The sequence below is a fragment of the Bos taurus genome, chromosome 20, assembly GCF_002263795.3.
Source record: "Bos taurus isolate L1 Dominette 01449 registration number 42190680 breed Hereford chromosome 20, ARS-UCD2.0, whole genome shotgun sequence".
Classification (NCBI taxonomy): Eukaryota; Metazoa; Chordata; class Mammalia; order Artiodactyla; family Bovidae; genus Bos; species Bos taurus.
Window position 1 is genome coordinate 18,382,661 of NC_037347.1, and position 14,752 is coordinate 18,397,412.

At 35.8% G+C, this 14,752-nt stretch overlaps 1 protein-coding gene across 4 annotated transcripts in view; it reads left to right on the forward strand.

The window, feature by feature from the left end:
• ERCC8 (ERCC excision repair 8, CSA ubiquitin ligase complex subunit) overlaps positions 1–14,752 on the forward strand; it is a 50,987-nt gene that overhangs the window by 11,542 nt on the left and 24,693 nt on the right. For 2 of the 4 annotated variants that reach the window (XM_024981281.2, NM_001110181.1), the window contains 5 exons: positions 2,560–2,661; positions 7,546–7,669; positions 10,729–10,810; positions 12,665–12,733; positions 13,921–13,987. In XM_024981281.2, the coding sequence (XP_024837049.1) occupies positions 2,561–2,661; positions 7,546–7,669; positions 10,729–10,810; positions 12,665–12,733; positions 13,921–13,987 (443 nt within the window). In that variant the 5' untranslated portion in view covers position 2,560. Of the gene's footprint in view, positions 1–2,559; positions 2,662–7,545; positions 7,670–8,808; positions 8,883–10,728; positions 10,811–12,664; positions 12,734–13,920; positions 13,988–14,752 lie in introns of those variants that run through there. The other 2 variants (XM_059878719.1, XM_005221495.5) reach the window with 2 other exon arrangements.

Here is a 14,752-nt window from a genome sequence, read left to right on the forward strand (position 1 = left end):
AAACTCTTCAGGATAGCTTTACTGCCCTATCATCAATCAGATATAGAACTGTGTGAACAAAGAACTTTGAAGAAGTACTTTTAAATTAACCTAATTGTTCTACATATCAATATTGAATGTTTCTTAAAACAGGTCTATAAATCAGTGCTTCTTGGACATGCTGCTATTTCATGAATCCTTCGTAACTGGTTCATAACATGATAAGGCACTTGTACCAGAATGTAAATTATTAAGTCTTTAAGCACAGTTTTGATGAGCTAGAATTTTTTTGTAGCGAGACTTTCTCAGTGAAGAAAGAACTGTGATCATTTCTGGTGCAAGCTCCTTACATGGCACTACAATAACAGAGAAACCAAAGGTGGCAAAATTAAAGGAAAAATGATTACTTATAACAAATTTAAGTGATCAGATATCCCTGCAAACCTCAAAATATGGATGAATGAGAGCAACACACTTAACTACAAGATAACTATAACAACACAGATAACTACAAGATCTGTGTGGTATCAGCATCTATACCAGGCGGGGTAATAAAACCAGTGGGGCATCTAATAGACCTGATAAGTTCAAAGTAACTGACAGCTACTTGAAAGCTCAGCAAGTCAATTTGAGTACAACAGTTGAAACTGGGAAAGGATTGTGTACTCTTGATGTCCAAGGGGTTCACAGTAAGACCCAAAAGGGCTGGAGTAATCTAGCCCCTGTAATCTCTCCAGCTAACCAACTAAAGATGCCCTGATAGATGAACCCCATGTTGAGGAGAAACTGTTTGGAATAGAATCCAAAGTGAGAAGTACAGAAATGATAGAAACAGAAAAAAGATGAGTCAGATAAAAATTGGAGAGATGACTAGAACTTGGAAATCTGAAAATTAGCTGCCATATTCTGAACATCTTATTTTATTTTATTTTATTTTATTTGAACATCTTATTTTAAAAAGAAGAGGAGGAGGATGTTCTAGAGATATAAATTTTAAATATTGCCAAACTAAACCTCCCTTTTAAAAGTTTAAGAAAATTAATTTTATATAAAAATGAGCAAAAGGATAGGATTAAGGTCAAAGTTCATACAAAATTATTTTAATAACAAAATAAATAATGTTCCTATAAACAATATATTTGTGCCAGAAAGATATGTCCACAAAGTAGATGAGAACTGTAACCTGATATTTTAAAAATAGCTAAAAGTAATTTTTAAAAGATACAGTGTATGAAAGAATAGCATATGTTATAATTAGAAAAACTGAGAAATGAGATGATCAAACTCTAGAAAAAATTAGGAAAAAAAGTTAAATACAAGAGGTGATACCTTGGAAATAGAAGCAGATAAATACAAGAGGAAACATAAAAATCAAAAAGAGATGGAGATAGGAAAAGGAGTCAAGAGAATCAGGTATATGTAGAAGATAGGCAAAGAATATCCAACATACATATAAGAGGAGTGTACAGAGAAGAAACCAAAGGAAGAGAATGGAATAAAGACTAAAGGAAACATTGTTAGAATGAACAAAATCTGAAACTACTACATATAAGGGAAGAAAATCATATTGTAACCACAGACTTTGATTTTGAGCTTTAAGCTCAAAGAAATGAAGTTTCTTATTTAAGATGTTCAAGGAAATAAAATGTGAGTCAAAGATTTTATATCCAACCAGACTGATTTTCAAGTACAAAAGGACTAATTGTTAGTAATATACAAGAATTCAAGGAATATTGTTCTCATTAGTCCTTTCTTAAGAATCTACCAGAGAATAAAATTAGAGAACAAGAATGAATAGAGAGATGCACCAGAATTGATGGTTAGCAATAATATTAGCAAATAGCAATACTTTCTATAGATTCATAAATATTTACATACAGATAGATTAAATTCATAGATCTATGTGTCTTCTCCACTAGATTATAAACTGGGGAGTCAGGAATCATGCCTGTCTTGTTCACAGTTGTATTAGCATAATGCCTAGCATATTGTAGAAGCTCAAAGTTGAATGAGTTGAAGTAAATGTGTTTATAATGGAGGGAACAAATCTAACACTTACTGATGCCCTATTTTTTTTTCTTGCCAGGCAGTGTAAAAGACTTGTGTACGATTTATCTTTATTTCAGCTTTATGATTTGGTGAAAATGTTCCCCTTTTCATAAATAAACAAGCTTAAATGAAGTAACTTGCCCAGGGTCAGATAGTAATATCTGTAATATTCCATCAGTAATAACTGGTCTGTCTGATTCCATTTTCATTTAACGCAATTATAATTGGGACATTTAAAATGACTTTGTCTTACTTTCTGAAATGAGAAATATCTTTTGCCATCTTGTTTCTTCTATTCATTTTGGTATCTTGAAGGTAAATTTTAACTGATCACAGATTAAATCTATCTATCTTCATTTTTCCACAAATATTAGATTAAAGATTTTAGCTTATTGTAGTCTGCTAATGAAGATTTACTCTGTATTTTGGGCATAATAAATTTGAGAGTTTGTGGATCAGTAATTTTCAGAAATATGTAATCATAAATGAACTATATAAATGATAAATTAATTTGAACTTTTTTATTATTAGCATGTTATCAGGTGGTTCAGATGGTGTGATTGTGCTTTATGATCTTGAGAACTCCAGCAGACAACCTTATTACACGTGTAAAGCAGTGTGTTCCGTTGGCAGGTGTGTATTAAAAATGTAATTCATGAATTTATAAACATTTGAGTATTTTTTGCATCAAATGCAAAACATGAAATATGAATGTTTCAAGCAAATTGTTCAAATGATATATTTACGTAGTTATCCCTTGACATCTTGCAAGTAATAACTGAAATTCGAATATTGCTCTTTTTTAAAAAATTTTTAATTGAAGGATAATTGCTTTACAGAATTTTGTGATTTTCTGCCATACATCAACAACAATCAATACAATCAATACAACAACAACAAGATCATAGGTTCACCTCCCTCCCAAACCTCCCTCCCATCTCTCTCCCCACCCTACCCTTCAGCCTGTCACAGAGACCCTGTTTGAGTTCCCTGAGTCATACAGCAAATTCCCATTGGCTATCTGTTATACTGTATTGTAAATTTCTGTGTTACTCTCTCCATACATCTCCCCTTCTCCCTCCTCTCCTCCCACCTTCAGTTCTCTATGTCTGTTTCTCCATTGCTGCCCTGAAAATAAATTCATCAGTACATCTATTCAGAGTCCATATATATGTGTCAGTATATGATATTTATATTTCTCTTTCTGACTTACTTCACTCTGTATAATGGGCTCTAGTTTTGTCCACTTCATTAGAACAGATTCAAATGTGTTCCTTTTTATAGGTGAGTAGTATTCCATTGTATTTATGTGCCACAGCTTCTTTATCCATTCATCCTCACTGGATATCTAGGTTGCCTCCATGTTCTGGCTGTTGTAAACAGTGCTGCAGTGAACATTGGGGTACATGTGTCTTTTTCAGTTTTGATTTCCTCAGGGTATATGCCTAGGAGTGGGATTGCTGGGTCATATGGCGGTTTTATTCCTAGCTTATTAAGGAGCCTCCATACCATCTTCCATAGTGGCTGTATCAGTTTACATTCCCACCAGCAATGTAAGAGTGTTCCCTTTTCTCCACACCCTCTCCAGCACTTATTGTCTGTAGACATGATGATGGTCGACTGGTGTGAGGTGGTATCTCATTGTAGTTTTGATTTGCATTTCTCTGATAATGAATGATGTTGAGCATCTTTTCATGTGCTTGTTAGCCATCTGTATGTCTTCTTTGGAGAAATGTCTCTTCAGGTCTCTTTGATATTGCTGTTTTTAACATATGACTTCTCCAAAACAACTTGGGCATCAGTTTTCAAAAGGACTTTAAGACTTTTGATTATGGTCTTTTTGTTCTCCACCTACATGGCACACCTCAGTAACTAATTTTAGTTTTTAGAGTACTTAGCATAAGATTCATTTAAGTCTTTCTAGCTAAATATAAACACAAATTAGTTTTTTCAACTATTAGTAGAACAAAAAGATTAATAGCTAGAAGCCATAATGTACTAGCTTCTAGCCAGTACAAAACACACACAAAACACACACACCCCTCTTCTCTTACCTACTTACTTAAAGCTGCCTGACTTAACGTACTTTTCTACCTTGAATTTCTTTGGCTGTTTAATAAAGTGTTTTACGATTTTAATTTGTTCATAGTAGTCACTTAATTCTTTCTTGTCTCCTGTATGTGATCTGATTTTAAGCAGACCTTGAAATAACAGAGAGAATAAGAGTTGAAAAAACGTTTTCAAGAGGAAAAAACCTCATGAACGTTAATATCTGCAACTGCTATGTATTAAAGCTGTTTCCAAAGCACTAGAATAGATACATAAGTTCGTGGAATATTTGTGAGGAGAATTATGATTATTTCTTGGCTCTGACACTTCACTTTGGAAATACAGATTTAAGGAAACTATTTCTCTGAGCCTGTGACAAAACTATTCTGCCTTAGAGATAATTATACTTGGCCTATTATTCTTGTAAGTTTTTTTATGAGACTTAAATGAAATATTATCTTCAAAAAGCATATTGAAATTGTAAAGCCGCTATAAATGGGAAGCAGTATAATTATAGATAGACTTAGTACAAAACAAGATACCACCTCAAGTACTCTGGAACTTGGTTCTAAGAGTCTCATACCATTTTATACTCTCTCCACTCCCACCAAACAGACAACAACAACAAAAGATCTAAATTCTAAAGTGTAAGGCAGCCATTAATTAGTTTAATTCATCTTTGTCTTATTTTATCTTAGCTATTACTTTGACATTGTTTAATTTGTTATATGGTAAAATAGTATCTTCATATATACCACATGCTATATAATATTATTCCATTAGTGGCTGTGATTTGCTTTTCTGTTATGTGAGGTCAAGTAAATGCTTAGGACATCAATCTTACTTATGACTTTCTTCTTAGATTCAAAGTCTTATCTTCAAAACCATCACTTTGAATGTAAATGGTCATATAGTAAGCATCCTTACAAAATGAGTTAAAGTAGCATTTTACATCGGAAGACTTTATATGACTTTAAAAAATAATTTCAATAAAAATTGATACTAAATTAATGTGGCTTACACTGTTTCCTAATAGTTACTTTCGCTTTATTTAATATGTTTATTCTTGAGCACCAAAAAGATTCATTAACTCAAATTTTTGTTAAATGTTAAGGAGAATGATATATCACACATAGTAGGAGATTGATATAATATTTTGTACTCTTTTAAAATATAAAATATAAATGAACTTTTATTTGTGATCACTACATTAAGGATTTATTTGAAATTAGATAATCTCTGTGTAGATTCTTAGGAACAAATAGAGACCAGTTCTCTTTATCTTCAGCAGAAATTTACTGGAAAGATATTTCATATCTCACATAATGGCAGGAAGGTAGAAGAAACATGTAGAAAGCAGAAAATAAGAGAAACCAGAATAAGAGAACACAGTCAAGGTCATACCACACGAACAACTGAGTTTGGGATCTGCTGCATATCACCAACACAGACTCTTGACTCCACAACTATGAATAATTGCTAATATATCCCTGGTTTGCATTACTAGCTGGAGTTTTGGAGTCCCAGGCAGGATTGATTAAGCCCAGGACACGCTCGTGCCCTCACTGCCCAGAGCAAGAGAAAGAGAATATATGGAGTCTCTTTGTTTTCTGTTATTTGTTGTTGTTTTAGTCGCTCAGTCATGTCTTGACTCTTTTGCGACCCCATGGACTAGCCCACCAGACTTCTCTGTTCATGGGATTCTCCAGACAAGAATACTAGAGTGAGTTGCCATTTCCTTCTCCAGGGAATCTTCCCTACCCAGGGATCGAACCCACATCTCCTGCATTGCAGGTAGATTCTTTACTGCTGAACCATACTTGGAGTCTCTTGCTCTCTGTAACAAGAGGCAAGGCCCTGCCTTTCAATAAAGGGAATTTTCCCCCAAAAGGTAGAGTTTGAATGTTCAGTCAAGAAAAGAGCACACATCCACTACAATCTACCCATTTGTCTGTCCAATATCAGTATATACCTTTCTTCCCGTACTACCCTTCCTTTAAAAAAGTAAGTTTCATCCTAACCTAATGCAAATATCTATTACTTGATATAGATTTTTACAAAAACTAATTACAAAAATGTAATTATTCCCTTCCCCAAAAAGCTGATTCCAAGTGTATTTAGTTACCACATCCAGTTCAAGATAATCTCTATTTTTCCTCTAGTTTCATGTGTTCTTATATTAGGATTATGCAATTTGTAGGCTCAGTTTGTACATAATCTATATAAAATAATCGAGGTAAGAGAGAGGAAAGAAAGGGGAAATTAGTTAAAATATTTACATGACATAGAAAGTAAGAAAATATGGATAGGTACTGCAGTTGTCTTTTGCAGTTGTCTCAAGGCCAGAAATGGCACATAAAGCTTTTCTTCTTCATATTCTTATTTCTTCAAGTAGCAACACATGTATTTGAGGCCCTTTATCCTGTATTGTAATCTAAACTTTCAGCTTAAAGAATCAGAACTCATGATGGGCCTGTCTGTTTTGGGTTGCAATAGTCTTCTGTTTACTTTTATATTATTATGGATATTTAATATATATGAAAATAGAGAGTAGTCTAATGAACTACGTACCCATCACCCATCTTCAGCAGCTATCAGTCATAACCAATCTTATTTCATCTTTACCCCACCCACCCACCTACTCTGAAGATTATTTTGAAGCAAATCTCAGAAAGATATAATTTCATTCATAATTTTATCTCTAAAAAATAAAAAATGTTTTATAAGCATAACACCACTACCACTGTCTCACATATACAATAATTAATGATATTAAGTATCCAGTTGGTATTCAAATGTCCCTCCACTATCATAAGTATTTCTAAACATCCAGTGTCTTTGAATTAAGTTTCAATAGAGGACACATGCTGTGTTGATGACTAGTTCAGAGCATATACGGCGTCCTTCAGGATAGCATACATCCTCACAGGTGGTGTACTGCAACTGATGTCGTAACTGAGTCTTAACAGATCATGCGTCTGTCGGCTATGGGCTACCTAAGAGTAGTGAACCCCATGGTCATCTACCTGTCACATTCTTTTGCTGTAGAAGTGAGGTTCTTAATCAGAAGCCATACTGTGTGGGACACTATAGAGGTATGGGAGGCAACAATTCTAAATGATAGTGCTTATAAAATGATGAGAAAAGCAAATCCAAAACCAAAGTAGGTATCTCTTCCAGTAAGGAGAAATCAGTTTCTTCCATGAATCAGTCCAGCATAGTTGGCTGATCCGTCCAAGCTCTCATACAGAAATAGGAGGTCTCATTTTATGAGCCTTAGTAGGAAGTGGGCCTCCACATCACACTGTGGGCACCTAAAACTAGAGATGCCTATTCTTTCTCTAGACAGGACGTGGCGAGTCATCTAGGTTTGTATCGTTCTTCCTAAAACTACAGCTTGTTAATATGGTATCCATTTTGAAACTCAAGTAAATCAGTTATCTCTAAATTTTGATTGCTGTTTTGTAGAAGCCACCCTGATGTTCACAAATACAGTGTGGAGACCGTACAGTGGTATCCTCATGACACTGGCATGTTCACATCAAGTTCATTTGATAAGACTCTGAAAGTATGGGATACAAATACATTACAAGTAAGTATTTTAAAGCTTTTCTGAGTTGTTCTGTACAGTGAAGGAGAATTTAGTCCTAAACAGTGTGATTATTTGCTAAGATGTCATATATGTTAGATATGAAAGCAATATAGTGATTGAGGAGAGCAATACTGCTTGAGTTCCTATCTTGCCTCTGCTGCTGACTGCTGCTGGTTAGTTGCTGAGTCATGTCCAACTCTTTGCAACCCCATGGACTGTAGCCCACCAGGCTCCCAACCAGGGATTGAAGCTGAATCTCCTGCTTGGCAGCCAAATTGTTTATTACTGAGCCACCTGGGAAGCCTTGCTGCTAACTAGCTATGTGATATTGATTGATCAAGTATCTGAGTTTCTCTGTGTTCATCTGTAAAGGGAGTAATGATCGTACCCTATAGAATGGCTATGAGGATTAAATAGGTTGACATGTGTAAAGTACCTGGAAATGGCACCTAGCATATAGTAAGAACTCAAACACCATTAGCTGTTATATACTTTATTACTCAAAAACTTCTATGGCATAATGGTGTAGGGAGGAATATTGGATTTATCTCCTATCGACCTAAAAAAATAAGGAAAAAGAAAGTTATTAATATTATAGCTGAGTAAGGTAGACAGTGCATGCTTGCATGCTAAGTTGCTTCAGTCATGTTGACTCTGTGCGATCCTATGGACTATAGCCCTCCAGGCTCCTCTGTCCATGGGATTCTCCAGGCAGGAATCCTGGAGCAGGTTGCCATGTCCTCCTCCAGAGGATCTTATCTCATGTCTTCTGCAATGGCAAGCAGGTTCTTTACCAATAGCGCCACCTGGGAAGATAGAGTAGATAATAGCTTTTATGCTTTTTGATCAAATTTTATTTTTCTTTCACAGCTAATTTTTTTCCTGAGCTCTAGTTCCGTATGTCTCTACTTGTATACAGAACCTCTCTTACTTAAATGTAGTGTCGTCATCTCAAACTAAACATATTCTAAATTGAAGTGAACGTGATGGCTCCTCATATCCATTTAGTCCTCAAATCTTAGCTGGTCTTCCTTCAGACTCTCAGATTTCTCTTTTCTATTTCCCTCACCGTCACTGTCCATCTGGACTACTACTATAAACTCCTAAATGATTTCTTTTTATTATTTTTCTTCTCACAGTTCCACAGTAAGTTCTACCCCAGAATTAATTAGAATAAAGCAGTTTCATCCTGTCTGAACCCAAACCACCTTTGGTGAGTGATTCCATTGTCTAAATTCAGCCTGGCATTCTAAGTTCTCTGTAGCCTCACTTCCTACTTTCCCAATCTTAGCTTCTACCTCTTTTCAACATAGATAATGTACTGCCACTAAACTGATCTCCTTTTGCCTTCTGAACACATCTTATATGTTGTATTCCCTACCTCAAGTTTCCTTCCCTATGAAACTTCTCCCTTCCCTTGTTCATGTTAAAACTGGAAGTTTATACTCTTTGGCTGACATCTTTCTATTTCTCCCACCATTCACCAGCTCCAATAATCACCATTTTGTTCACTGTTTCTATCAGTTTGGCATTTTAAAATTCTGCTTGTGAGTGATATACAGTATTTATTCCTCTCTGTTTGACTTACTTCACTTAGTATTTAATGCCCTTAATGTCCGTCTATATTGTCACAAATGGCAGACGTTCATTCTTTCCCATGGCTGAATAATATTCCATCATATATGTGTGGGTGGGTGTGTGTATATACATATCAGGTCTTCTTTATCCCTTCCTGCGTTGATGGGCACTTAGGTTGGTTTCCATGATTTGGCTATTATAAACAGTGCTGTTAAAAACATGAGGATGCAGCTATCTCTTTTGAGACAGTGATTTCATTTCCTTTGGATATATACCCACAAGTGGGATTACTGGATCATATGGTTCTAATTTTGAGTAACCTTCATATTGTTTTCTATAATGGCTACACTAATTTACATTCCCTCTAATAATCAGAGGTTTCCTTTTCTACATATCCTTGTCAACACTTGTTATCCTCTTTTTGATAATAGGTATTATAACAGATGTGAGGTGGTATCTCATTGTGGTTTTGATTTGCATTTTCCTGATGATTCATGAAGAGACGTGGTTTCTTTCTCTCTGGGGGTTAGGAAGATCCCCCAGAGAAGAAGGTGGCGACCCACTCCAGTGTTCTTGCCTAGAAAATCCCATGGACAGAGGAGCCTAGCGGACTATAGTCCACGGGATCACCAAGAGTCAGACACAACTGCAGTGACTGAGCATGCACGCAGTCTGCCCTATTATAAGGTTTTCTTCACCTTCATGAGGCAGAGGTCAGCTAACTGTAGCCAATAGGCCAAGTCTAGGCTCTCGGCCAAGGCTTCTTCATGGACTCTTTTTTGTAAACAAAGTGTTATTGTAACACAGACATGCTCATTTGTTGTCTATGGCCACTTTTGACACTGCAGTGACAGAAATGAGTAGTTGGTCTTCAAAGCCTAAAATATTTACAATCTGACTGTTTACTAAAAAAGTTTGTTGACCTCTGGTGCAGTTAAACCTGAATAAGGTGCACAGAAGGCAGACATTTGGAGTCATCCAGGGTTGAGGCCTTGACAGGTGAGATGATGATGGCCAAAGGAGTTGAAGATCCTGGAGCTGAAGCATTCAACCTTGGAATCCAAGCTGAAGGAGGAAAAGTGAAGACAGGAGGAACTGATAGGGCCGCTGGGCTTTGCTTAGGTGTCTTAGAGGTGGTTGGGGGAGCTGAAATAAAATTCTGGTCATATGTAACTGAAATATGTGATTTCAAAGGAGGAGCAGTTTTTGGTGGTGAGAGTGTCCCGGGTGTGGTAGGTGCGATTATATGGAACTGAGGGGCAGAATACTGACTAGATCGTTTCTGTAGGTGCTGAAGTTCTCCAGAATGGAGCAGAAAGGAAGATGGTGAACCAGGAGGTTATCTTGTCTTAATCTCTGGAATTTATTAGAGAAAAATAAATTGCTAACAATTTAAAAATTACTAACAGTGTGACAATAGGTAAATAGAAAATTTGCTGCCTTTGTGATAACACTTATTTTAAATGTCTTTTGATTATCAGATTGCTGATGTATTTAATTTTGAAGAAACAGTTTATAGTCATCATATGTCTCCGGTTGCCACCAAGCACTGTTTGGTAGCAGGTTTGTATTTGTGTTCTTTTGTTTTTTTAACATACTGAAAACTTTTTCCCTTTTAATATCTAGTTAGTTTTGATATAAACATTTTAACCCAGATGAAGATAACAATTCTTTAAAAAAAAAAACTTAAATATATATTTACTATTTATATTCATTCTGTTTAACTGATATTGTACAAGACAGGCACCATGCTAGATTTCAGAGTGGCTAGGATTTGAAAACTAAGAAAGCACATTTCTGGGACTTCCTGGTGGCTCAGTGGTATAGAATCTGCCTGCCAGCACAGGAGGCATGGGTTCAATCCCTAGTCCAGGAGGATCCCACATGCCACAGAGCAACTAAGCACACGTGCCGTAACTGTTGAGCCTGTGCTCTAGAGCCCGGGAACTGCAGCTGCTGAGCTCCCACACTGAAGCCTGTGCACTAGACCCAGTGCTCTGCAACAAGAGAAGCCACTGCAAGAAAAGCTTGCACACTGCATCTAGAGAGTAGAGGAAAAGGCCACACAGCATCAAAGACCCAGCACAGCCGAAAAGTAAATACATTAAGTACAAATAAAATTAAGAAAACCAGTATCATTTGTGGGGTGTTTTTAAGAAAGAAAGCAAGCACATTTCTGTTCCCTTAAGAATTACTTTTTTTTCCCCTGGTAGCTCAGCTGATAAAGAACCCACCTGCAATGCGGGAGACCTGGGTTTGGAAGATTCCCTGGAGAAGGGAAAGGCTACCCACTCCAGTATTCTTCCCTGGAGAATTCCATGGACTGTATAGTCTGTGGGGTTGCAAAGAGTTGGACATGACTGAGCGATTTTCACTTTAAAGAACTTTTTTAAACCACCAAAGTTCAAAGTTTCTAAGTGAGTGCTAAGTGAAGTCGTTCGTTTCAGTCGTGTCCAGCTCTTTGTGACCCCATGGACTGTAGCCTACCAGGCTCCTCCCTCCATGGGATTCTCCAGGCAAGAGTACTGGAGTGGGTTGCCATTTCCTTTTCCAGGGGATCTTCCCGACCCAGGGATTGAACCCGGGTCTCCCGCATTCCAGGCAGTCACTTTAACCTCTGAGCCACCTATGTAAACAAAATTTGGCAGCCTTCCATTCAACACAGTAAAACAAAGAAATGATTTCCTTCTCTCTGAGAATGTGTGATTCAAATTAAACATCTATTTCTATGAAAGCACATAAAACAAAAATTTTCATGTATGAAGATGAAAAAATATTTTTCTGGTATCAGGCATCAGGTCCCTGTGATATTACTTCTGTGGCACTGCATAAATCTCCTCACCTCTGGACATCAGTCAGCTGCTTCATCTGTAGAGTTTGGGCACTAACTTGTCTTTGAGGCTCACTCAGTCTGTGTCCAGAGTTTCTGTGAATCTGTTACTAGTGATTTAGAAGTATATTATTAACATGGAACAGCTAAGCTCTTAAAATAAAATGATTTAAGTGATAAAATAACGTAGAATTATACACACATTGTACCAGTACACATTTCCTGGTTTTGATACTGTGCTATAGTTACCTAACATATAACCATTAGGACACCCTGGGTGAAGGGTACATAGGGCCTCTTTGCACTATCTTTGCAGCTTCCTGTGAATCTATAATTATTTCAATGTTAAATATTGAAAAATAATAATAGAGTAATAGAGAATAATACAGTAATCTTAGTACTGACATAGGACTACAACTAAAATAATTTTCTAGTTATAAACATAAAAAACTAAAGTATATATTAACATACATTTTTATATTTCTACAAGTGAAAATGTCGTGATTCATAGTGGTAGTTTCTTATTTCCTTTTGGTGATCATTTGTAATTAAATTATCTTAAACCATTTCTGTTTTTGTTTTTACAGTTGGTACTAGAGGACCCAAAGTACAACTTTGTGACTTGAAGTCTGGATCCTGTTCCCACATTCTACAGGGTATTTTATTTGAAACAACAACTACTTTGAGTAAACCATTCAATAAAATGAAACATTACTAACAATGCAGTCTTTGTAAATGACATGACTGATGTATTTTGTGCTAGTTGTTAGAAGTCAACAGGGAAATAAAGATCCTTCTGTGCATTATTCTTATAAAATTAAACTATTAAGGAGACATTTATATGAACAATGGCTGCAGGGGAAGGTTAAAGGATACAGAAAGTCAAACCCAAAACTTTGTGTTATTTCTACATTGAAAAAAATGAACTACTTATGAAACTTATATCGGTACAGCTGTCTCTATGAACATTATTTAATATTGTTCTGACTGAGTAGATGTTCTTAATATTTAGGTACTTCTTTTCTCAATAAAAATATTTTAGAAAAAATATTGAAATAAAATTTGGTAAAGGTTTACCAGCTTAAATTATTTTTGCTACTTTTTTTTATCAGTATTAAATTGTCTAATTCTAAACAGTGAAAAAAATAGGATGTAATTCAGAAATTCTGTCTGTATTCATCTCTGAGAAACACATAGTAAATATATTAGGAAAACTTGATGAGATGGATAACATCTGTTTTATATTATGAATCTCTATGAAATACACTAAGTTGATGAAAATATATAATTTGAATAGTTAGGTAGAAATGACTTAAAATGCTGAATTCACTTGTCCTATGTACTTATCACTTGTGCTCTAGACAAAAATTTTTATATAAATGCTTTTTATAATCATGAATTAAAATAATTTTTTCTGCTACAACTTTCTGAAAAAAGTTGGGAAACATTTTTAGTCTTTAAAATGTTGGTCTTGTATGGCCTGTTGCAGGGATTTTGTTGTAGAGATACATAAGTAAGCTTGAGCTCTGTCATTTATTGATGGACTGACCTACTAGGCTAGCAGCTATATTTAAAAAGACAGACTCACTTGCTCTGGCTGTTCTTTCCAAACCAAATCCAAGCCTTTTATAATAAAATATCATATGTAAGGAATGTCCCATAGACTTCACATTAGTATTTAAATATAGATTATTATAAATGTGAAAAAATGATTATATCAGTTTACTTTTAAAATTTAGTCTGTGTTTTCTTCATAATCAGGCAAAGTTAGTTAGACTATATCTTTTGATATTTCAAAAGGCATATTTCAAAATGCAAGTCATTATATACAGTTGTTTTGCAGGTCACAGACAAGAAATATTGGCAGTTTCCTGGTCACCACGTTATGAATATATCTTGGCAACTGCAAGGTAAAATGCAAACTATTTGGGTTTGAGATTAATAATTAAGGATAAGCATTTTGAAAAGATTGTTTTATGTTAGGTACATATTAAGCTATTAAGTAAGTCCTGAAAAATAATTGAGTTAAAGATTTTAATTCATATTACCAAAAAAAATCTTTCTGTTCATCATAATCCTAATCCTGACTATCCAACTTGAAGATACTCACTTTTAAAAACAGGTAACAACCAAATCTATGTAGCAAGGCAAAACTCCTAACACTACCTATGAAACACTGTGTTGTGTCATTTTTGCATACAAAAGTGTAGCACTCTGTTAATTTAAAATCAGTAGCATTTTAATTCACTTTCTTTAACCCAAAATTATTTTAAATCTGATTCATCACTTCCATCCACATTCATTGATTCAATTTACTGACAATTAATGATTCCTGTCATGTGGCACGGAGAAGGCAATGGCACCCCACTCCAGTACTCTTGCCTGGAAAATCCCATGGATGGAGGAACCTGGTAGGCTGCAGTCCATGGGGTCTCGAAGAGTCGGACACGAGTGCGCGACTTCACTTTCACTTTTCACTTTCATGCATTGGAGAAGGAAATGGCAACCCACTCCAGTGTTCTTGCCTGGAGAATGCCAGGGACGGCAGAGCCTGGTGGGCTGCCGTCTATGGGGTCGCACAGAGTCGGACACGACTGCAGCAGCAGCAGCAGCAGTCACGTGCCAAGCATTGTACCAGGGACACAGAGGTAACATAGGCAGAGTCCCTCCAAGAT